This window comes from Haemaphysalis longicornis, unplaced genomic scaffold, assembly GCF_048455015.1.
Source record: "Haemaphysalis longicornis isolate Haplotype H1 unplaced genomic scaffold, Haemaphysalis longicornis Haplotype H1 scaffold_4, whole genome shotgun sequence".
NCBI classification, from domain to species: Eukaryota; Metazoa; Arthropoda; class Arachnida; order Ixodida; family Ixodidae; genus Haemaphysalis; species Haemaphysalis longicornis.
In genome coordinates, this window is record NW_027526361.1 from 31,288,897 (window position 1) to 31,313,100 (window position 24,204).

General features: G+C 47.3%; 1 protein-coding gene across 1 annotated transcript in view; it reads right to left on the reverse strand.

Annotated features, from left to right (window-relative positions):
- Positions 1-10,842: 10,842 nt before the first annotated feature.
- LOC144178457 (uncharacterized) overlaps positions 10,843-24,204 on the reverse strand; it is a 193,776-nt gene continuing 180,414 nt past the window's right edge. Inside the window, exon 4 of the mRNA XM_077706329.1 lies at positions 10,843-17,367. Coding sequence (XP_077562455.1) covers positions 16,903-17,367 — 465 coding nt within the window. The 3' untranslated portion in view covers positions 10,843-16,902. The remainder of the gene's footprint in view (positions 17,368-24,204) is intronic.

The window sequence follows — 24,204 nt, forward strand, 5'->3', positions numbered from 1 at the left end:
GACTTGGGCTGGCCATGTAGTGAGACGAACCGACAACCGGTGGACAATTAGGGTAACAGAGTGAATACCAAAAGATGGGTATAGAAGAAGGGGAAGGCCAATAACACGATGGAGGGATGAAATCGAGGAGTGCGGTGGCCAACAGTGTACTCGAGCGGCGCAGGACAGGAGCAGTTGGAATCAATGGGAGAGGCCTTTGCCCTGCTGTGGCTCTGAGTAGACTGATGGTGATGACGACGATTATTCTGCCCAGAAATCCTTTAAATATGTCGTCTAGGAGCCTTACGTAAATTTTCTCCATTTTCTGGTCTTTTAGTGCTCCCAGCACTGCTGCAGTATCTACTGAATAAAACGCGTTTTTTACTCTGTAAATGTCATGTAACGGGGTATTATACGTCGCAGACTTTCCTATTACTTGACTGACTGCATGGATATGATCCATTGTTGAGCATCCTTTTCTGAACTCAGCCTGTTCCCTCCGTTGGCGAAAATCTAGGCTGTCACTTATGCGGCTAACTGTTACTTTGGTAAACAGCTTGTATACAAGCGAGAGTAGGCTTATGAGTCTGTAATTCTTAACCTTTTTGGTGCCTCCCTTTTTGTGAATCGGAATCATGTCGGTGTTTTTTCCAGGCTATGGTCGCCTTTAAAGTCCTTTGGGATTCTGAAAATAGTTTAGCGAGCCTTTATAGCACAATATCTCCTCCCTGCTGTAAGTGATCCATGGTTATCGGCACCTGCAGTTTTTCCTCTTTTTATGTCCTTGGGTGCCTTTCTTACTTCCTCTTTAGTTGTTAGTGGGACTTGGCAAGGTAGGCTCAGTAACTACGGTACGCTATAGCAGCTTTGGTCAAAAGTGTCTCCATAGCCTAACACTGCTAGCGTACAGTCTGCTGTTCCGCTCTTTTATTGTATCATCCTTGCTGTTCATATTGTTACCCTTTTAATCTCTCTGTGTGTACATTTAATCTGTGCCAATAGCTAGCTTATTGATGGTTCCTCTGTTCAGCGTTTCCTCAATAACTGCGATGTTGTCGGTACGAACGTAATTTTAGTGCGACAATATCGACAATGGCTGTCATGCAGTGCTGCTAGTGGACTACTAGCCATGCCTTGCCTGCTACTCTAAAAAATCCGAGGTCCTTTTCTACCAAACACCAACACGTTGGCTTTTTAAAATCAATTCCCACAGCTCCGCCAGTTCAATTTCATCCTCCGTACTCGACACGTTCCTTCCTTCCTTTCAAAAATATATGCAATTTGATTCACGTCCAGAAGTTGTGGGGCTTCCGGATATGAATCAAAATGCATATATTTTCGCGGAGTTATCTCGAAAAACGATACTGGCACTTGTCACCAGACTCAGATGTTCAACTTTCCTCACGCTATCCTGCTTGCATGACAATCGCCGGACATCTGGTCTATGGTGCCCACTTATTGGCGAGGATCGGGAACGAAACGCCAGCAGAACTACAGGTTTTCCCGCTCAATTTAATCCAATTGCCATACAATTTAATCCAGACGCCAGCGGATTTAACCAATGCGCCATCTAATTTAATGCAAGTGCCATCTAATTTAACCCAGGTGCCAGCGAATTTAATCCGGTCACCAACCAAATTAATCCAGCTGTCAGAAGGTTGTTCAGGGGTGTCTTGTGCGAAATTAGGCGCAGTTTCGCGGACTTTGTTGTGTGTGGTTGGGTGAAAACGTGGTGTTTCTTAATCCATTATATGCAAAATATCTTATGCGCGCAGCTTAATGGACATTTACTAACACGCGCAAACCAGGAGAGCGGTCTTGTTTGATCCGTTGGTGCCGTATGATGATCGTCTGCGAGATCGTCAGAAGTATCGTCTGCTCGAGTATTGCTACGCCAGAAGACTTGCCAGCGTGTTGTTACGCGAGCAGGCGATATTATAATCTGGAAATAATACTTCGAAGTGCGTAAAAGCATTCATTGATTGAAAACCAGAATGCAAAAGGCTTTTAAGTAATGTGCTTTTATCAAAGGAACTTCTCAAGGGATTGTCGCGCGGAGCGGACGATACTTTTGACGTGAGTTATCGACGGCACTTGCTGACGATGAACTGACAGCACGCGGCACCAACGTATCAAAAAGGTCCGTTCTCTTGGTCTGCGCGTGTTATTAAATGTCCATTAAGCTGTGCTTATAAGACATTTTGCACATAATGGATCAAGGAACACCGCGGTTTCACCACACCACGCTCAAGAAAGTCCACAAAACTGCGCCTAATTTAGCACAAAACACTCCTGAACAACCTTCTGATAGCTGGATTAATTTGGTTGGCGATCGGATTAAATTGGTTGGCACTTGGATTAAATTCTCTGGAACCTGGATTAAATTTGATGGCGTTTGGAATATATTAGATGACGATTGGGTTAAATTGGTTGGCGTCTGGATTAAATTTGATGGCGATTGGATTATATACAGCGGGAAAACCTGTAGTTTCCGTCACATGCCCTTCGTCCGCGCGAAGGTACATGTGGCCTATACAAGTCGACGGCGGTAATTACTACCCGAAGCAAAACAGACGTTTAACACCGGGCCCCCCATGCGAGAAACGGAAAGGCCTCAACACCGACATCTTCGTCCTGAGGACATACTACATGAAAAGGTTATTATTAAGCAACCATCCATCGCCGAGGCCGGCGGAGATCGCAGAAAGAGCAAATATTACCACTTCCGAACACAGGCGCTGGCCGAAGTGCAGGAGGCAAATTTGTTAGGCTTGTGCAGCGCAGTTGACATATTGAATCTATCGTTAAATGCTGCTACCCGACATTCTAGAAAGCAGTCGTGCGCGTTTTGGAAGTTGAAAGCGCAACAGGGACACATACGGCTCGTATACAGTGTGCCACGTGCAAAATTATTTAGACACGTGCAACTTCGCTAATAAGCAGTATATGTAGCGACCTGTCATAACTTGACATCCGCAACTGCAAACAACTTGCTGTAACTGTAACCACCAAGGACTTTTATAAGAGCGAAAGCGCGGAAAACAAGAAGACGGTCTGCGAGCCCACACGACTTCAACACTGGAGCAACAATCCCCACACTTGGCTCCAGCCTCACGAGTGATGGTACATCTCAACGTCGATGACACATTTGACGCAGGAGCTGCGGCTGCCATGATAAACTCCCAGAACCACTTTGAGTCATTGACGTGATGTAGAAGCACATCCGACTAAGAACATACACCGGGGAAGTCGTTACTCCGGTTGGAGTGAGCAGTGGGCGTGACCTGCGCCGCAGTGACCAAGAAGAATGAATGTCTCCTTCTGGATGACGTATTTTTGATGTAAAACACTCGGCTAAACTGGAAGAAGGGGTTATCAATGTCACCACCACCTTGATATACTCGGGGCAGTCAGTCAGCGACGGCAGTCGAAGCTCTGTTGCGCAACTGTAGGGATCTGCTCAAGGAGGAACTGGGAGCCGTTCAAGGCTAACGCGCTCGTTGTTACGTTAGCTATCTATACGTTATACGCTCTCTTAATCACGGTTACTACGCTCCACATAGCATCCGTTTGAAAGCGTATTGGGGAATTCGCCAGTTAATTATACCCTTGGAGTCCGGCCTTGAATGCGACCAGCGTCTTAGCAATTTAACTAAACGGGTCGGGTCGGACCGAGTTGAGCGATGTTTTGAGGGGCCTGGGCAGCGCTTGAAACGGTTGGTAGAGGCCGTACTCGGTCCAGAAACGAGGCCCGTGAGTTGCTCAAACGAAAACTACGCCACAACCGTAACGAAGTTTGGCGTGCGCCGTGAGTTGCTCAAACGAAAACTATACCACAACCGTAACGAAGTTTGGCGTACGCCGCGAGTTGCTCAAACGAAAACGAAGTTTGGCGTACTTAGTAAGGAAACAAGAGGCCAGCCAAAGAAACACTGAGTCATGACTTGAGACGGGAACTTTAGGCAAAATGCCTATTTTTCCCTTCAGTCCGTATCAAGCGTATTTCCCATATACACATGAAATAAGGGAAATTAAATATTTTAAGCAATACTTTATTGTGCTGTTACGATTCAGCGCGCCGCTGTGCTGCAAGCTTCGTGCAGCGCTCTTCTGCTTTGTGGCAAAGCCACCACTACGTGCTCCTTCCGCGTGGGCGCCTCTCTGTCGGTGACTCAAGCTTGCAGCCACAGCCAACAGATCCCAACAAGCTGCAACGTGCCTGGGAACGGCCGGATTGCGGGCGCCTCGCTGTCGGCGCGATTCAAACTTCGGCAGTGGCAGACACGGCATGCAGAGACTTGTCCGAAGGACGCCGACACCGTTGCGGAGACCTCCTCTCTCCTCTCTCTCGGCCTCAGCGTGCGCCGCTACTACCGACCCTCACGAACTCTGGAAAGAGCGTTGTGTGTGTCTGTACTGTTCGCGCCGTGTGCAAAAAGCAGGGGGAGAACTTGTTTGGCCGTTAGCAATTTGGGCATAAATACGGTGGCCCCAAGCGCAGAAGTTCGTTCATTTTTGTGCAGCGAATCAATGCTGTCACTTTGCTTGAGTCCTGTTCTGTAAACTCGGCCGTCAGGGCAGTGTTCCTGTCTTACTTCGGCTGATCTCTCGCCATGCAGTAAACTAGCTAAGTTTGCCTTCCGCTTCTGGTCGTCTTCTTCAAGGCAGCAATACATAGGGGCTGCTCACCACCACGCTACCTGCCACACATGACGGAGGCGTCGGAGCCCGGTGCTGGGACGCCTTCCCGTTCGCAACAGTGCTTATCCCCTCCGTGACCTGTGAGAAAACCTGACGACCAGCACCAGCTTGGATGCCCAGCAACTGCTGGTGTCTAGGGTCAGCTGAGACAGCACGGTCGTCTCATGCATGGTCTCCTGGGATGAGGGACCACTCCCACATCACCAGGCTCAAAATGAAGTTTTACAAAAACTGCCTATACTGAGTTTTGTGCCTATATGATATTTTCAGCGCCTAAAAGTGCCCTTTCACGATACATATGCTCCAAAAATGCCCATTTTATGTTATATACAACTTTTTTTTTGTCTTTTCGAGCTCATGTTCTGCTAGGAGTGCTCTCACTTCAGAGGCCTGCAACTCGGCGGTTGTCTCATGCCTTTTGCGAGTAGAATCCGCCGCCGTGCCAGACACGCCGAGTCTCGAAAACCGTGCTCAAGCTGCCAGCCGCCGCCACCTCGACCTGTCGTTGTCCTGAACAACTAGGCCGCTAAAGGCCCGTATACGCAGCGACACCACAACCAACCTCGTCTCCGGTTGGGCTTGACGTCAGCCCTGTCCGCGACAGATCTTTCGTTCTATATTGTTCCGTTGGGCTGTCTCCTGGCGTAAACGGCTTAAACTTTTGCCGACACACCCTATCCATTGCTAACGCAATTAAAAAAAATTACACCATCTTCCCACGTGGGAACCCTGAGGAGATGCAAAACCGTGCAATCTGGATCAGCTACTCGCCGCTGGTGTTTCAAAGCGGCTGCTCGTTCTCGAAGCGAGGAATCCGCTGCTCGAGGCTGCCGTTTACGTTCGGCGTCGCGAGCTCTCCTCTGTCCAGCCTTGTCTTCGGAGGTGCTCGCGGTTCTGACAGTGTGCTGGCTGGCGCTAGTTGAAGGTGTGCCAGCCAGTTCGCTGACGGAATCGTTGGCGTCCATTTCCAGTCATCGGACGGCGCAGTACCGAAGAGGCAACTGAGCGGAGCGCGGACCGGGTTTATGTCAAAGACGCCATCTGGTAGATAACAGTAGGGAGCCCAAGAATAGTGCATGGTTCTGCCTGTACTTTCAGGTACATGCCGCACAAATATTCAGGAACTGCAAGAAATACAAGCGCAGGCCCTCCGAACTTGTTTTGACCTACCACGGTGCACGTCAACAGCTGCAACCACTGATGTGGCCCGTGATCACCCTTTGTCCACCTACGTGACAAATGATACACTTAGGGCGCATTTTAGGCACTTAACCAGACTGCCTGATCATCACCTGGCGAGTATGTCACCGGAACGCCCCCATGCACCTTTCGCAAAGGTTGTAGCTGCCCACATTACTAGCATGCCATCCAACTATACGCCTGCGACGAGGTCGCTGCTCCCACTTTGGCGCACGATGCAGCCACGAGCATGCCTTATAGGTAGGTATTCTTTACAGCCTAAAAACTGAAAGCTAGAAATTTCGTGTCAGTGCTCCTTTAACGAAGATGAGATTTGTCCAACGCTAACTCTACAGCAGCTAACTCTCATCTATCTACACGAGCGATACAGTGACCGCACCCATCTTTACACCGATGGCTCGGGAACAACCTCTGGATCTGCCGGCGCTGTGGTGATAGCACGATTGTCGATGACCACAAAATTCAAGGTTGCCCATCCCATGGACCACTTCCACGGCTAAAGAACTTACCGCCATTTGTTGCGCCCTTTACACCATTGGGCAAGCCTCATGCCGAAGATGGGCGATCTTGCGTGACTCCAAGTCTGCGCTCAAATCGCTCCAGTCAGCCCTGTGTCGTGGGCCTCATGAACTGCTGCTGCCCGAGATGAGACTGTTGTATGACCGTGCTGCTCAAGCGGGTCATGACATTGCCTTCCAGTGGCTTCCCAGTCACCGCGGCATTGTCAATGAAAGTGCGGACGCTGCCGCCCGCTTGGCACAGAAAAAGACGGAAACCAAATCCATTCCATTATCCAGGACGGACGCCGCTAGGGCTCTCCGCAAACTTTCCCGGGAGACCAGGATAGCCAAATGGACTACTCAAGAGTTCACGAGCTCTCGTATTCATGCCCTGGAACCGCTTCTTCAGCATCCCCTTCCATTAGGCCTCCCACGGGCTGATGCAACTGTTCTTAGCCGTCTCTGGCTTGGAGTCGCCTTCATTGATGCTTACTCCCATTTGATTGGAATGGTAGACAGTGAGGCGTGGGAAGACTGTGACACACCGGAGACCGTACGCCATGTTCTATTCGAGTGCCCACGTTTTTCGTCGGAAAGAAGGCAACTCTCCTCAACTTTACGGAAGCTCGATTCTCGGCGGCCGTTCTCTGAGGAGAAAATTCTGGGCCACTGGCCTTCTTCGTCATGTACGCACAAGGCGAAAAAACGCTCCTGTGCTTCCTAAAAACAACGAACTTGTACAGAAGACTGTAGCACAAAAGACTACTCTGTAAGAAGTCATTGAACTCCATCGCCTATATTGTCGTAACGCTAGCCACACCTCTTTACGCTCTGTCCTTACCTTTCCCTCTTTTTACTGCGTTCATCTTTTTTCCCATTGTTCCCCTTCTCCACGTGTAGGATAGCAAACTAGGCCACTGCCTTGTTGACATTCGTACCTTTCCTTTACCTTTATTTTTTCCTTCCTGGTAGATAACCATGTGAACATCTGACGTCACGAATCTGACGTGAACATCTGACGTCACAAATCTGAGAGCGTTTAGCACAAAGAAGGAACGGAGGTTTCAGAGTGATCATCTAGGCACTTTCCGAATTGCCCGGTCGCGACAGCGTACGTTGGCAACCTAGCTTTAAGGGATAGCTGATTAAGGCTGTTTAATCTGTATATCTTGCATATCACTTAATGCATGTTATCCTCAGCAGCTTCGCGAGACATCCACCTCTGCAGGACAGAATGACTCAGCAATTTATCCGGAATTATTGTAATTCAGTATTAGTGCTATCAATGAGATTCAGCGGTGTTATGAAGGGCTCATCATGTCGCTCTGTTCTGCCAACGAATAAATAGGTGCAGTCAAGGTAGCGTATTTCGAGGCGCGTTCGTGTCTTCAAGGATCAGATACCACTACTACCATAGCCCGTTGTTACCCTTTGGGGATCACGGCTATGGACGGAAAACTACTACAACAAACACTTCGGAGGCATACGAACAGAATTGCAGTCAACAAAAGCTTCGCAGTACACGCTTTTCTACATGGCACTATATACTTAACGTTACTTGGCACATTCGTGTTCCTATATCACATTGTTAGCACAAAGTATTCAGCAGCTAAGAACTTATGCGCCGCTCTGATTCAGAATGCTGAGTTCATTTTGAAGGTCCGGGTCAGGTTCGCCGCCGCCGTTCCTGAAGGGGCGGTTGTTATACAGAGCTTAAATCTGTCTCGGAAGCAAAGTTCCTGGATTTACTGCGCTAAAAGAACTGCTAAAGGTTCTGAGCGGCAAACATTCGGAAATTCAAGATGGAATTGGATCACGGAGCATTCCGCAGTATTTGATTGATTGATTGTAGGGTTTAACGCGCGGACCCAATGCAGGCGATGAGGCCGTATACGGAAGGCCCCGGGTTAATTTTGACCACCTGGGGACCTTTAACGTGCGCCGAAATCTCGTACGCACGGGCGTTTTTGTTATCCGAAATAAAAGCACCCTCTGCCGACTTCAGGGGACTCTCAGCGTTCTTTTTTCGCACACAAATATCGACTGACATGAGGTGCAACTTCAAGCCGTAAGACATAGAGATGGGGTACTTTGTGATAGCTGTTAAGTCTTTCTTTTAGTGTCGAATCACCCTCCATTTTACGTAAATGCGTTTAAATAGTGACACTCGTGTGGACCATTTTCACCGAGAAAATAAAATTACTTTCCCACAGCCCAATATTTGTCCGCTATTTTCATCGCAGGTCAAAACTTTGCTTAAAGTACGCTGCTGAAGTAAATGCAAATTGAGCCGATATAGGCATAGGCTTAAATGTCACTTTTTAGTGCCTATCGTAGTCACCTAAAACCTCAATTTTCCGTGCCTAAAGTTCCGGTCTCCAGTCATGACACATCTGGTCACTCAGAGAACGAACAGGCCACTTACGCAAGGACAATGAATTACTAAATAACGCTGGACATGCCCTCAATGTAATGAACAAGCATAGTAAAATTTAGTTTAGTGATACTTGACATACTGATATTTCAGAGGATACTTGACAGGATACTTGACAAATCAGATAAAAACGCACTGTACTACACAAGTTGTGGCTTTAGCACAAATAAAGAGGTTTACGAACCATAACGAGGTCTAGGCGCAGACGAAACCGTAAAGGTAGCATTTGTGTGCAAAGAAGCAAGCATTATTATTCGAAAATTTTCTTGCAGAAAGTTCAGCGTACGATGGCCCCGAAGTGAAACTATTTGTACGTGACTTTCTTACTCCTCATTTGAACGCAGTTTAGCCAGATTAAAGATATCTACCGAAAACTAGTATTGTGGCTTTTTAATGATGCTAGTTATTGAACATGTTCATGTGGTGGAATGGATGGAAATTACAGTTAACAAGCAACCGATTTCTAACCGACCCTGTGGGTGGTTTGGGATGGGAATTTGCAAATTTAGAGCACATTGTCTTTCCGGCTGGTTTGGCGAAGGAACGCGTCATGAGTGTAAAAAGGCAAACGCGGCCAGTCTCCCTAAGTGGGTATGCTTGGCTTGACGAACGTGTGCCTGCCGGGGACGCTCGGCGGTCGTCGCGAGGCACGTACACATGAGCGCTAGGCATCCTTTTGGTTTTGTTAACTGCCGGGCGGCCACCGCAAGGCCCGCGCTCTCGTGCACGCTCTCGGCAATTTCTTGCTATTTTTAACTGCGGACGCGAAAAATTACGATTTGCTAAACAGCTTTGCTGTTAAAAAGGATGGTTCAAGAGCAGCCGCAGTTGCTTTAGGCACACGGGCGGCTTCTGCAGCAGACGTCGAACTTTCGACCTTGTCACGTTGAACATGAAGAGTGCGAGGAAAAGGGAAAGACAGTTTGACCACGCAGAGGTTGTGGGCCATGTCATCCTCAAAAGCCGTTGGCCGAGTGGGGGCTTTGTCCACCCGCTTCTCCCAAGGACACTTGCGGACGTCGTTTGCAGCGAAGCAAGTGAAGGCGCAGACATTTGTTAAGTCACGATAAACTATGCGTGTCGGTTCTCTCGGCCAGCTGCCGATAATTATTTTTCTGTCGCAAGGTAATGCATCAAGCTAGCGCGTCTTCAACGCCTCCTCTTACCATGATGATCGCCCGCTTTGCAGTGCACATGGCTGAAAACAACAACAACAAAAAAAGAGAATGGTTAGGGTATCAATTACGCAACAAACACGGGATCCATAAGCTTTTTAGTTTTGCGCAGAATTTTTTTTTTTTTCATATGTCTTTTCTCTTTCTACCACTTTTATCTCTCCCCTTCTTATCTCCGTGGGTCCGCCCCCTTGCACGTCCCACAAAACAAAATTCTGCGTGCGCCAGGGCTGTGCGGCGAAATGAAATCCTGCCTACTCCAACTTGACCTTTAGCCAGACGGCCGCTCTTTGTAAGCTCAAAATGTTGTGGCGCCGCACATTCTGGAAAACAGAATAGTGCTCTTGTAGCGCTCATCGCCTTCGTAAGGGACGTTAGCACTAATCTTTCATGTTTATTCATCTATTCACTGTAATTATTTTCGTGGAATCATCGGGCCTTGTTTTTGAGGGCTTGAATGTCACCGATTTTTTTTTATTACACAAGGCGTTCTAATCATTCGAGGATATTGTTTCATTGACGCACACAGACACACCAATGTGTTTCAACACGTGGCGACACAGTATCTTCCTTCCACCATTCTTATTATCTTTCTTTTTCTTTATTGTTGTGTTTTACCAGTTGCCTCGAGCTGTGGTAATGGTTTTGTAGCGCTATCGGGACGCGGTTTTGTTATTTATTGGTTCTTGCTGTTTTTGATGGGTGTGCGCTAAATTTAGCATCCCGCCTCGTGCTTTATTTCGTGACTGAATCAGCAGGAACAGCTGGCTCAGAGAGAGCCGACTTTGTCATTTACATTTTTTTTTTCTCAGCTGTCACGCGACAACAACAGCAATAGCGCCGTACAAACGTTTCGCAGAAAACGTTTAATCAGTCCATTTTTTTCGTCACTTGTCAAACAGCAAATATGCACATTGATCACAATAAGGTCGGTCAGGTAATTTCTTCGCAACAAACGTACTACGCCGGAAGGCTATGTTAGATGCAAAAACACATTCTAACAGCATGAAGTTGACATTTCCTTCGCCCGGCCGGGCATTCGCGGCTCGTTCGGGCAAGGGAGCAATGCACATATAGGAGCTCTCGCTTTTATTCGTGTAATGAAATTGCACAATGCGAGAGGACCCGCTCTCAAATTTTTCTCCTGAAGTAAAGAATTCCCCATGTCTTGGTCCATTTGAAAAAAAAAAAAAACTCACCCAGCACAGACTATCAGGAGCTTGTTTGAGTTTGGCGCCACAGTTCCGAACGTTGTACGTTCGCCATTAACCGTCAGCGAGCAAGTGAGCGAGCGAGCGAGCGAGCGAGCGAAGTCCGATCATACAAAGGCTGTATGCAGCCACTATCCCGCATTTTGCTGAACCAGTTGTACTGCCAACAAAAGTGATGCCGTTTTTTGGTATTTTTTAAAAGTGTTCCCCTAGGCGCGCTGCTTAACGCCTTCTGCGTTGGCAGTATTAGAGAAATTTATTGTGCACCGTTCGTACTTATTCTCGAGTTATGTGGACGTACCAAGGTGTGTGTGTGTTTTTTTTAAGAAGTGCGTACGTTTACTTTTCTGCGCCCGTGCTTGGACGATGACGACAATGATATTTTAGTGTAGCAGCAACTGCTGTTTTAGATCCCTTTTGGTTAAAGAGGTTTACTTTTGACAAATGTTTACTCCTATTTGATCAGAATGCCAGACAGTGAGGCGTGTGAAGTCTGTGACACACCGGAGATCACACGCCATGTTCTATGCGAGTGTCCCCGTTTGTCATCGGCAAGAAGGCGGCTCTCCTCAAGTTTACGGAAGCTGGATTCTCTGCTGCCGTTCTCTTAGGAGAAAATCCTAGGCCACTGGCCTTCTCCGTCATCTACGCACAAGGCGACAAAAGCGCTCATGTGTTTACTAAAAACAACGAACTTCCACAGAAGACTGCGGCAGAAAAGACCACTCTCTATGAAGTCACTGAACTCTGTCGTCCATAGTGCCGTTTCGCGGGCACACCTATTTACGCTCATGTCCTTACCATCCCCATCTTTTACTGCTTTCATTTTTTTTCCATTGTTCCTCTTGCCAACTTGTAGGACAGCAAAACTAGGCCACAGCCTGGTTGACATTCGTGCCTTTCCTTTACCTTTATTCCTTCCTTTGAATATTAGGTATCGGTACTCTTCTCTTTCAGCAGAGCTTTTCAGTGCATCTTTCTGAATAGCGTGAAATTTCCTCCTAACGCCTCTTCCTCAACTTTTCAGTGCACGTTTCTGTGCATTTCCGCAGAAACGCCGTCTCCATTTGTCGGTCCCAGTTATTTACGCATATACGGCGCACTTCATATCTGTCGCCGTCACCAGCTAGTGCCTCCGGTTGGACGGGTAATATATGGCGGTGCGACGCTATATTCTCACACTGACATATATGTCAGCGTGCCGAGAAATTCAGTTCACAGAAGTTACGTCCATGTTAAGGCGAATAGCGGGCGCGGTACTGGAGCTTAGATGTACTGGCAGTTAGATGTATTCGCGCAGCTTACGGCTCTACATATAGGTTGTATTCACTGGCGAGGCACACATGCAGGCAACATGTGAGCACGCCGTGGTTACGTCTGGCTCCGCGGGATGGCGGCACTTGTTCGTGTTAAGCACATGGTGTGCGTTTGGCGTTCCAAACTCTGCCCCACCGAACGCTAAGTAATGCCTCGACTCCAACGTGAGTGCGATTAATAACATCTCTGTTGACACCACCGTTGAGTATCGGGTTTAAACGGGGCATATGACGCACGCGTGTGTTTATTTTTTTCCTACGGCGTGCGGACGCAGTGGCACAAGCCGCGCGATATCCGTGGCCGTTTCCAGCGTTGCCAAGCGAAGAAATTGACCGCTAAACTTTTAAGTGAACACCGTCTATTGCGGTAGGTACTCGCTCTCTGACTCACTTGCCCACTATGTACACGGTCTGCCGGAAAGGAACTTCTGAAGCAGTAACAAAACACAGTTTCGATTGCCCAGGGGCTAACACAGATACGCACAACACCAACTGCAAATGACATAGTGGTGGACTACCAGGATTGGTGCGCGTTAACATATCTGAAATATTCCTCACCTGGTACCTCACGCGTGCCGTCAGATGACATAACACTGTAGCACAGCAGTTTCCTTCTATAACAATGTGTCAGACACGTACAATATTTTACTGAAGACAATCAAGTATTCTTGCGGGGTCCACCAACGAAAAGTTCACCTTTAATCGCGGAATAAATCACGTATCACACTTTCCAAGCACCGTTTCTACGCTGTGGTGTCATTAAAAAGGGGAAAACAACGTTTAAGGTGCGGCCTTCTTAATTTAACTGTATATTTTTGAAGGCGCCAGACCAAGTTGCAGCAAAACGCTTACTTTCATTCGCGGATTACACATTTTTGTACTAAATATGACAGGACCCTGTTTTGCTCACTCCGGCTACTCGTATATCAACACGAAAAGTGTTTTATTCCGGGATACACGAACAATTGATTGACGTCATATCCGTCACGGAAATGACGCCAGTACAACGACGCAAGCGGCCTGTAGAGGGTGCAACCCCTGCACACAGGGTCTTCTTTCGGGAAGCAACCTTTAGGACCCAAGAGTACGTTATGCTCGGGGTTGTTCGTTTTCGGGTTTTATATTTTAACACCAATGTGTTTTATGCCGGCATACGCCAAGATTTCACTGACGTCATATCCGTCGCGGAAATGACGTCAGTACACCTTTGCCGAAGCGACCCGCCAGCAAGACGTCGCTCGCCAAGCACACCCACAAGACAGCCGCCGAAAATCATGCTCAGCTGCAGATTTCGCTGCAAATTTCACTTCCGTGTTTTACCGATTCCTATGACAAAGGAATCAACCACATTTTTTTTTGCACACTACGTGCGGCTGGCGATATTTATACGTTCTAACATTAATAGGAATAATATAAATAATAAATACGCACTTGCAGATTGCAAGGTTCTGATTCGATTTGTGAATGATAAATTGGAGACTCAAAGAGCATACGAGATAAAATTTCCGACAAACTCGGCCGCAGAGGGCGAAGCGTCGGCCAGGTAAATCGAAACCTCCTGTTTTGCCACAACACACACTAACGGTCGGGACACACGCGCGTATAGCCGACAAAGTGCCTGAACGCAAACGGTTAGGGCTGCGCTATCCGAAAAAAGACGAAAAAACGCGTAAAGAGTTAAGCGGCAAGTGAGGTTGAAAGAAATAAAATTGAAGACAAAGTTCTGCGACTTTGATGCCGTCCTTCTTGCACTGTGGCTCACACTTCGGCCTAGAAAACTGTAAATCGTACCCCGTTGAAGCAAAGGCAGCAGCGAGGAAGAGGCACCTAAAGCCTCACGTCTAGGCTAAAAATTTCAAAACACATTCTAATCCTTTTCGCCGCGTGAGTGAGTGCTGCGCTGGGGGAATGGCAGTTGTATCTTGATTGCATCAAAATGCACGCATGCCTTTTAGCTGCTCTCGCCGACCGGTCATCATCCCAAATATATTGATAATCTGTCTTGTATTTCCAGGGTATCCTTTTGTTTTTTGCTTCCAAGTCGCTCTATGCCACTTCCCCGCATGTCTCCAGTAGGTAGCTGCGATCAGTGGAGGGCGGGTAGGCGGCATAGGTCACACGAGACGGAAACGTAAGAAGCGCGATGACGTGAGGAGCGAAACCCGCGTTTTTCGGGGGTGGTGGAAGTTTCCGGTGGGGTTGAATTCTCACACCATTGGCTTGGCGCGCAAAAAAGACGTCACGGATAACTAACGCCGAGCGGGGCTAATTTAAGATTTAACCACGGCGGAAAAGTTCCGGTGCCCCGCACAATACGTCCCGATATCCCGCTTAGTAAGGATAGGCTGATGATGATGAAGATGACGATGGGACGCTGTCCCATAGCCACGTACGCAACAGACAATTTTTCGCTATAAAAAACCGTTTTCATATGGTTACTTGAGTATATGACCATTATTAACAAAAAGTTCGACACATGAAATGTTTCAAGTCTTTTGACTCCATGCGTGCGCTGGTATCCTACGGCTATACCTCAGTGCACGTTCTTTACCCGCCCCTTTTCAAAGCGGCGTGGCGGTTGCCGGCAATCGCTATGCGTTCATACACTGTCAAGGTGGGCTAGTGGGGCGTTCCCCTCGTCGCATCTCGAGTTCTTTCAGCTTTCCTATGGTCATTCTATGAAGCATATCTAAACAGGGATGTACACTGCCGAGCCAAGCCATTGCCCCCCCAGTACTGCCCCGTCTAACTTTGGGCTCATCAGGTGCGCACTAGCTCCTTTTCAAAGGTATTTTTTGTTTCCTGCATACTACACGAACGCGACGTGCTATCATTTTGGGATTACGAGGTATAATGGAGCTCATAGAAAAACGAGCCTTAAGCTTTAGGAAGTAGTGGATGGTTTATTGACGCGAAGCGCCCTCTATCAGGTACAGTGTGTAATGTGGCAACGCATTCGCATCGCACGACGGATCATCGCGTGGGCCATTGGGCTACGGCACTGTGTAACCGCATAAAGTTTGCCCAGTCCGGGCTTCAGAGGCTACGTTCGTTTTAGAAGACGGGGTCAGACGCGTGCGGTGATATACCCACTTATGCTACAACGGACCTTTTTCCAGTAGCGCTCTGCGCATGCGCTACTTTCGCTCACAGCGACCGATCCGCCATTCTTGGGGGCAAAATGTAAACAAAACAACGCCATATTGGATTTAGCCAGTTGTGAACGCCGAGCCAGCTAAGTGCTGCTCCGTTTTCTGAGCCGTTTTCAGGTAGGCACTACGGCTTCCACCGGAAAATTTCTCTGCCACCAAAAAAGCATGCGTGGCGCCTGAGGCGGCTTCCTCAACTGCGCAGGGCAGGCGGGAAAAAAGGGGGCGTGTTCTTCTATAATCCCTCAAGTGTGGTTTGGGCGGCCGCCGCAAGAGGGCTACGCTACTGGAAAAAGGTCCATTCGAGGTGCATGTACATGCCCCTCTTGGCTGCATGGCGGCCATGTTCTGGAGGCGCCGAGCCGTCTTTTGAGAAAGGGTCTCTAGCCCTTTCGTTGAAGCCTGAGTGATAACGAATTGCCCTGATAACGAATTGCCCTGAAATTGGGAAGACCGACAAGTTCCTGTACTGTCCATCGAATCAGACAAACAAGCGACGGCATTGTGACCTTTCGCACGAAGTTTCGAGCGTTTTGGTGAAGCTACCAACAAGCCAACTAGGATACGTGGTGAAAGTTGCAAGGCTGACAGCATGGCAGCTTGCTTTGGGCTCAATTATGGTACGGCAACGGCGTAGACTGATTAGGGATACAGAAGACGAGTCCTGTACAGAAGACGAGTCCTGTCTTGCACTTGCGAGTCAGCCCTAGCATAGTGGGTACTTTTTACCTTATTCTTCGTACGTTTGCGCTGTTGACATGCCACGGCTGGAACATGTGGTGAAACAGGTAGATACCGAAAGCTGTCTCATTCGTCTCATGTGACTAGTACGGCATTTAAGCTTTTGAAAAGACCTCGTTACTGGGAATGAGCCAGTGGCGACACGGCTGTGGGAAAACATAAATTCCTATCCTACATTGGTTTTTATGTTATTCACTGTGTTTTTTTTTTTTTTTGCTTTTGACACTGGTCACGTTTTCCGTCGCTCGTTCCTCCCTCAGCACTCTCCGCCGAGCTCTCCGCAACTAGACAAATGGTTATGATGGGCTCAACATGTGATACGCTTGTGGTCCGAGAGGATGAGGTTACGTCGGGAGTCGGCACCTTAAAAAACTCGCGCGAGAGGGCGTAGGTGCGCATACCAGTGTGCAGATATAAACGGGAGGCTACAAAGCAGTATTCGCACGGTACAGTTAAGTCGGTGACAGCACTGGTCGCGCTGCGGAAAGTGGCAGCTCTAAAGAAGGGCGCACATAAAGGCAGCGTCCTGCATCATGTTCTGCAGCGGCACTTGAGTGTCCATCGGCAGTAGCTCGACGGTGAGGGGCCTTTCGGAGCGGGCTTGCTGGCACTTGCGGCAGCCGCACGGCACCCGGCCGACTACGTCGCGGGACGACGAGGCCCCCGCGTCGTCGTCGTCGTCGTCCTCGTCATAGTCCTGCACGATGGCCCCCGCACTGTCTTCCCTCCTCGCCTGGCGGGCAGCCTGGCTTCCGGCTGCGCCTGCCTCCGGCTTGCCGACGCGCCCCTGCTGCTGCTGGAGAAGCAGCTGCTGGTGGTACTGCATCTGCTGCTGCTGCAGGTACAGCTGCTGTTGCCTCTGCTGCTGCTCGAGCGCCACCAGGAGCTGAGGGTTGCACTGGGGGCAGTTGGGGTCCAGCTGGTGCGGCTGCGACTTCTTCTTGCCGAACAGCCTGAACTTCTGCTCGTGGAGGCAAACGGAAAGGGAAGAGAAAACAAAATGCGAGTTAGAACTCTGGGATTCGGCTATACTGCATGAGGCCGCGTGACCTTTATCTTGTGATATCGTTATCCCCAAACACGACAAGTGGGGCATCCAGTTCATGGTGGAGGCACTTCAGAACAGTGTAACGATTCACGTCCACCAGCTGCTGTACATATTTCACGTTTACACTTAACTTTCACGAAATATATTACTCTTGGTTCGCAAGAGGTCGATGACACCGACTGTGGGTTTTTTGGGGCCATACAAATGAAAGATGGAATTGTGACGTCCGCTGTGTGCAAATATCCAGGCACACCCAAGCGTTCCATCGGCAGGATCATGACTACGCACTTTTAGGGTTGTCCGTTTTCGGGTCAAACCCGATTTGTACCCGAATGAACCTTTTTAAAGAAGCGATCTGCTCAAATGTGGGCTAGCGGTCCGCCGTTCTCAACAAGTACTTGCTGGAAGCAAGCCCCACAAACACAGCTTTCGTACTTCTTGATTATTGGCGAGGCTCTGCCGCTCGCTGCCCCAGGCTGGCAAACGCTGCACTGACAGTGTTGTGCCCAATTAATGCAAGCTGCAGTGTCGAGAGAACTTTCTCCCGGCAAGGATCAGACTGGTCTAGAATGGAGACCGACATGTGGCGCATGCAGATGATAAGGTATGTAAACAAGAATGTGTAAAAAAGAGATGACCAACTCTTAGTGAGTAAAATGTTTGATTTATTAGAAGTTACCATTGCTCTTTACTGTCGTCATTACTGATTCATTTCCAAACAAACGCCAAATTTTGAAGAGTATTTGTTAAAAATCCCTGATGTTCCCCCGATTACCAGCTTGAATTAAACGCCCATTTTAACGCGTTAGAGATAAGCTCGTGATAACTTCTGATAAAGTTGGTGTATTACTTAGTACATCTGTAGATTTAACCCGAAAAAACCTGAATTTAGAACTGGTCTCACAAGAAAAACCGATTTATCCCCGATTATTAGTTTGAAAAATAGCAGCCGATTTTTACCCCCCGATATGAAAAAAAAATATGTAAAACCCTAAAACGAACAGCTGTATGCACTTTGCATGGTTTAGCCGTAAGGACTTTACCGCAGCGATCATCGTTGGAGTCTGCAATGTGGACATTTCAAAACCAGTCAAGGAGTGGTTCACTCAGATTGTGCTAGAAGAATTTTCTTTGAAATGCCATGCACACAAATCCAAGTCACCCAACTACTCAAAAACGCTCGTGTATAGACGCAACTTTGGCCAATAATCTTTCCAAGATTGTGAACAAACCAATCAGTGTATATTACAGAAATCAAAAAGCCGTCGTCACTGCCACTACCAAATGATGAAAATAAACACATGGACTCTTCATCTAACCCTGTGTGATGGGCAGCAACCTCGCTGGTCATCCACCTCCGCTGCACAAATCGGAATGGCTTCTCATGCTCTTCATCCTCTCTTCAAATCCGATAGCTTACGTGAATGTGCGCCTTTTTATTGCAGGGCGTACGTGCTGCTCCCGTATGAAAGCCAGCCGCACTTCTGTGTACCACATTCTGTACGTGCCACTGTTTTCTTTTTGTTGCCCTTTCCTCGCTGAGCATCCACTAATTAGGCGAGCCTTTGGGGCCTCCCGCCTTGACTGTGCCTCGCCGAGGCACTGGCCTCGCTGCTACCGGCGTTCCATGCGCTCTGACAGCAGGCAACGCTTGACAACGCTGCGTTCGGAGAGCGTTGCCATCTCCTGCCTGCGCGGTTCGGACGGCCAGCATGACAAGGCGCGACCTTCGACACCGCCAGGGGCGCGGACTGAACCACGGGGGTACGAACGATGAGAGAGAAGGGCCCGAGCACGGACGACCTCGAGCAGCGGCTGCGCGAGTCGCTTTCGCTTCAAATTGGGTCAGCTCTTCTCGCGAGCCCGCACGCGTCAACGAAACGCCGCCGATGCGCGCAGCAGCCGCGTCACGGCCGAGAATCCCTGCGGCAACTGCTCTCGGCCCGTCCGCCGCGCGACTGCGACACGCGTTCGCTACAACTGGCCCCGGCAGTGATAATCAGGAGGAGGCGGAAGATGGCATATGTGACGCCGCGGACACGTCCCGTGCGTGAAAGCTGCCTTTAACCAAGCTGCATCACTTCGATTGCGCGTGTGCGTATACATAAACGTATACATATGCATATGCATATGCATATGCATATGCATATGCATATGCATATGCATATACATATACATATACATATACATATACATATACATATACAAACAGTGTGTTGCGACGATAACTGGAACACTTTAAAAATTTTTCCTGAGTGATCCGCCGCTCTGTTCACGCTCAAACTTCACACAAAGGTCGCATTTTGTGGTCTATTTTGTTTGACACCGGGAACAACAACGGTAGTTACCTGTTTATTCTGAAAATAAATAAAAACGATTTTCGCCTATGGGAAAATGGCGGCGATTTGGACGTGCGAGCCCGAAAACCGGGTTTTCTGATCGTCTGTTAGCTAATTTCTAGGTGCATTTTCTGATCGTCTGCTGCACCATTTGGCTCCGTACGTGAATCCCAAACATGCGTTTCACTCTGCAGGTGGTTCCGTCGTTCCAACATCAACATGCGCTGGCTCGCACGTCCAAATCAGCGGCCATTTTCTCATAGGCGAAAATTGTTTTTATTTATTTTCAGAATAAACAGGTAAGTACCGTTGTTGTTCCCGGTGTCAAACAAAATAGACCACAAAATGCGACCTTTGTGTGAAGTTTGAGGGCGAACAGAGCGGCGGATCGCTCAGGAAAAAATTTTAAAGTGTTCCAGTTATCGTCGCAACACCCTGTATAAATATACATATACATATACATATACAAATACATATACATATACATATACATATACATATACATATACATATACATATATAATATTGAACAGAGGACTCTCGGTAACAGCAACGACGGAAGCGTTTATTCGACAGTGCATTCGGAGTCTGTCCGAAACGTCGAAGAAACCCTCCTGTTGCTGCAGTTACCGAGGGTCCTCTACTTTTTGTCTACTACCTTCTCACCGACCCCTCGCCAACGTGCCCCGAAAACTGCGGTGAGCGGCGGAAAGGATAAATGCATTCAAAATTAAATTTTCCGCAGGGAATTAATGGCCCATTCGCAATCCCTAGGGCGTTTTCAAATATGCGCTTATATATTTTTTTGACGGACACATGAAATCCACGGAACCCTAGTCAAAAACAGCTTCCCTGTAAAACATGTTAAATGTGTCATGCTGCTGGTATATCTCGGCGGAGACGCCTGTAGTTGATGTGCCAATCGTGCGACCCATTCCCAAGCTTTCGTGCCTTCATCGTCGCTCTCGGCCGATATAACAGGGTGCCGTTTGGAGACTGACACTCACAATCGCTTTTGCAGCGGACGTGTATACAGCTATTTCCCAATGGTTCAATCGTGTCCGGCGTTCGCACACCAAAACGCAACGCCCACTTTCTCCCCCTCGCTCTTCAACTCGATCACGTTCCTGTTATTGCTCTTTGGGTACAAATATGTTCGTGATATCATCTTTTTGTGTCACAGTGCATATATATTTTTAAAGCTGGGAATACACAATTCTGGGTAACATTCTTCAACATTGAAGAGGCATACGACACCTTAAACAGGAAATCGGTGTGGAGCGTGCTGGAACTCCAGGGTTTAGATGACGAGGTAACACAGTTATTTTAAAAAAATTATCAAAATAATAGAGGGCGCCTTACATGGCAAGAGAAGATATGCACACACAAGGTCAACACCCACCGAGAACTCAAACAGGATGCCCTTTGAGCCCACTACTGTTTATGCTTTACGTGGCGGGGTTAGAAAAGAATCTGCAAGGAAGTCAGTTACGATTCAAATTGACGCAAATGTAGCACGACAAAGTAGCTCGGGATTACTGTACGCAGGCGCCATTGTTCTGTTAGTTGATAATAAATGAGGCGTTTTTCTTCGAAATGAGCCAAATCCACCTAAAGCGGATTTTTGAAATAGTAAGCAGAACTTTGTCGCCGGATCTAATGCAGCGCTCTATATTTTACTTATCAGCTAGGGGAAGTTTATTTATGGCCACAAGTATTTAAAAGTTATGCGGTGAATTTCAGCAATATTTTCTTGATAGGTGGGTTTAATTGAATTTGCTCGTATGCTCGCTTTGTATTTAATTCTTTGTTTGAAACTGTATAATACCATTAGCACTTTATAATTTCTGGAAACCTTATTGTTTGCTACATCTAAACCGCTTTTCTACTGTAAGTTGATCTCCCCATGTACAATGGTTTCTGTATTTGAAACATAACCACTCCCTTCTGTAACGCCCTCCGGGCATTGAAGGTATTGAAATAAATAAATAAATAAATAAATAAATAAATAAATAAATAAATAAATAAATAAATAAATAAATAAATAAATAAATAAATAAATAAATAAATAAATAAATAAACGAATGATAAGTTTGTATTTGGATTGTATTTAATTTAAACACTAGTTAATGCGGCATTCTTACAAAAACTTCATTACGTTGACTTTCTAGAATGGTGCGTCGGAGTTATGAAGGAAAAGGCAATAGACATGTGCAACAGGGCTTTAAGAACAGTAGAACTATACATGAAGGGATGATGAGTCTTGGCAGAATTAGCCGCTCTTTTCGAATTCTTCCGCAGGATAATTTTCTGCACGCCTGAAGGCACTCACGAAATAAGCAAGCTCTTCGTCGACTTGCCATGAATTTCCAAAACGCTGCCCAAGAAGGCTGCTCATATGTACTTCTTCACATTAATGAAGTGGTTCGCACCCACAGAGGGGGGAGATTTCTCAGGGCTTATAAGAGGTAATCGTCGGATATTTGGCTAAGTACTAAAATGGTACATATGGGAGTAAAAATAAATATAACCAGAGTTACTTCCTATAGACGGGGAAGATGAGCTGAAATGACAGTTTCACATCTCTCAGTTTCATGTCGTTCACTTCTCACGTTAAATTTGATGTCGACGTCTGGGGACAGATCTGTCGCCGATCTCCTAACTGCCGTCTGAATTCATGATAACACAGCTCCGAAAAGCAAAAAAAAAAAAAAAAAAGACTGAACCGGCCTTCCACCCTCCCCCGAAACAGTCCGAATAGTCCAGCCAAAAGCATACTCCCATTGGGCAGATAGATTTGACTCATTTTTATCCGTGAATAGCGGGATTTGACTCCTTTCCGATAAGAGCTATGATCTGATTACGCGTTTGCAGGGCGTTATTAAATAAAAGGCGAAACTATTTTCTTGCGACCTATTTATTCAGGGGAGAGTTGCCGAGTTTTTATTGCGACTGCAGTTTTAGCTGACTTAGTTTCAATTTGTGGATCTGTCTCATTCTGAAAGAAAAAAAAAACCGCCTCAAATATCGGGGGCTAGGAATTGCCACAGACCTAGGGTTAAAGTTTAGCGCTGTAAAATTGAGAGTAATGGATTTTAATGACACTAGCCCTGGCGCAGGATCAATCCAGCATGGGGAAATACCCAGAGCCAAGAAATGCAAATATTTGCGGTGGGGATGAACGAATAGAAAAACTACTTAATAAGTCACGCGGAAGAACATGAAATTAAAGGAAAGAGACACGCAGCTGTAATGATTGAAGTTCTGTTGGGGTATAAAAAAATACGAAGTAGGGCGAGGAGTAAGGGTGTAATGCTTTCAAACCTAACATTTGCGAATGTCGTATTCGGATAAAAATCAGGCGCACTATCACGGCTAGAAACAAACCAGAGAACCGCGGGCCGTTTGACTCCAGGGCGCAATTTAAAACAACTAACGAAGCAACGGAGGGAGACGTGGGCTGGGCTCCGTTTCACGCTTCAGAAGCTGAGAGTCAAATATGTTTTAAGAAGGTGTCAATAACAATGGATCCATGGGAAAAATGGCTTAAGTGTTCAGGTTCCTCTGCATGAAATCGTGGACACACAGTGGCTAGGAAAGACTAGAAGGCTAACTATGTAATGTGTAAAGATCAGGGGAGAAGCCAAGACAGCCAAGGGAACAACAACAAACAAGATGAAAAGCATACGGAAACGAATCAATGCAGGGAAAAAAATGGAATCGATAACGTCGTTAGCGAAATTCGGTATCAGAAAGGAAAACCTCTGTAATAACTCCTGGGACAGTGCTTAGCTTTTTGAGGCTATTAGCGGGTTGCTTTCGAACGAAGAGCTTTGCGGGAAAGCATACTTTAAATGATCTGATCTGGTTATGAGGTTTAATGCGCCGACGCTACACAGGCGATGAGGTGCGCCGTAGTGGAGGGCTCCGGATTAATTCTGACCACCTGGGGATCTTTAACGTGCGCCGAAATCTCGAACACACGGGGGTTTTCGCTTTTCGCCCCCATCAGACGTATCTTAATTGAAGAGGTATGCGTAGTCTGCGGAAAGGTAACAGAAAGGATTTCGCACTGTGAGTAGGAGTGTGACCGCATCCATTCAAATCCATAAGGGAAGAGTATCCGCCTCCCATGAGCTCTATGGTTTAAAGGCAATAAAGAAAAAGTAAACTGAAAGGCTGGAGAGGCGAGTAAAAGAAGTTTGGTATACTGATGGTGGGAAAGCAGGGAGCGGGATATAGTGTAGGCTAACTACCACTTGCAACGGACAAAATTTAATTTGAGCCTAACACTTGGAGTTGCGCAAAAATTGAAAGAGTGGTACAAAATTGACACATTAAATTATTTATTTTGTGCGATGGCACACATCACCGCAAAGTAAAGAGGATTCCATTATCAATCAATCAATCA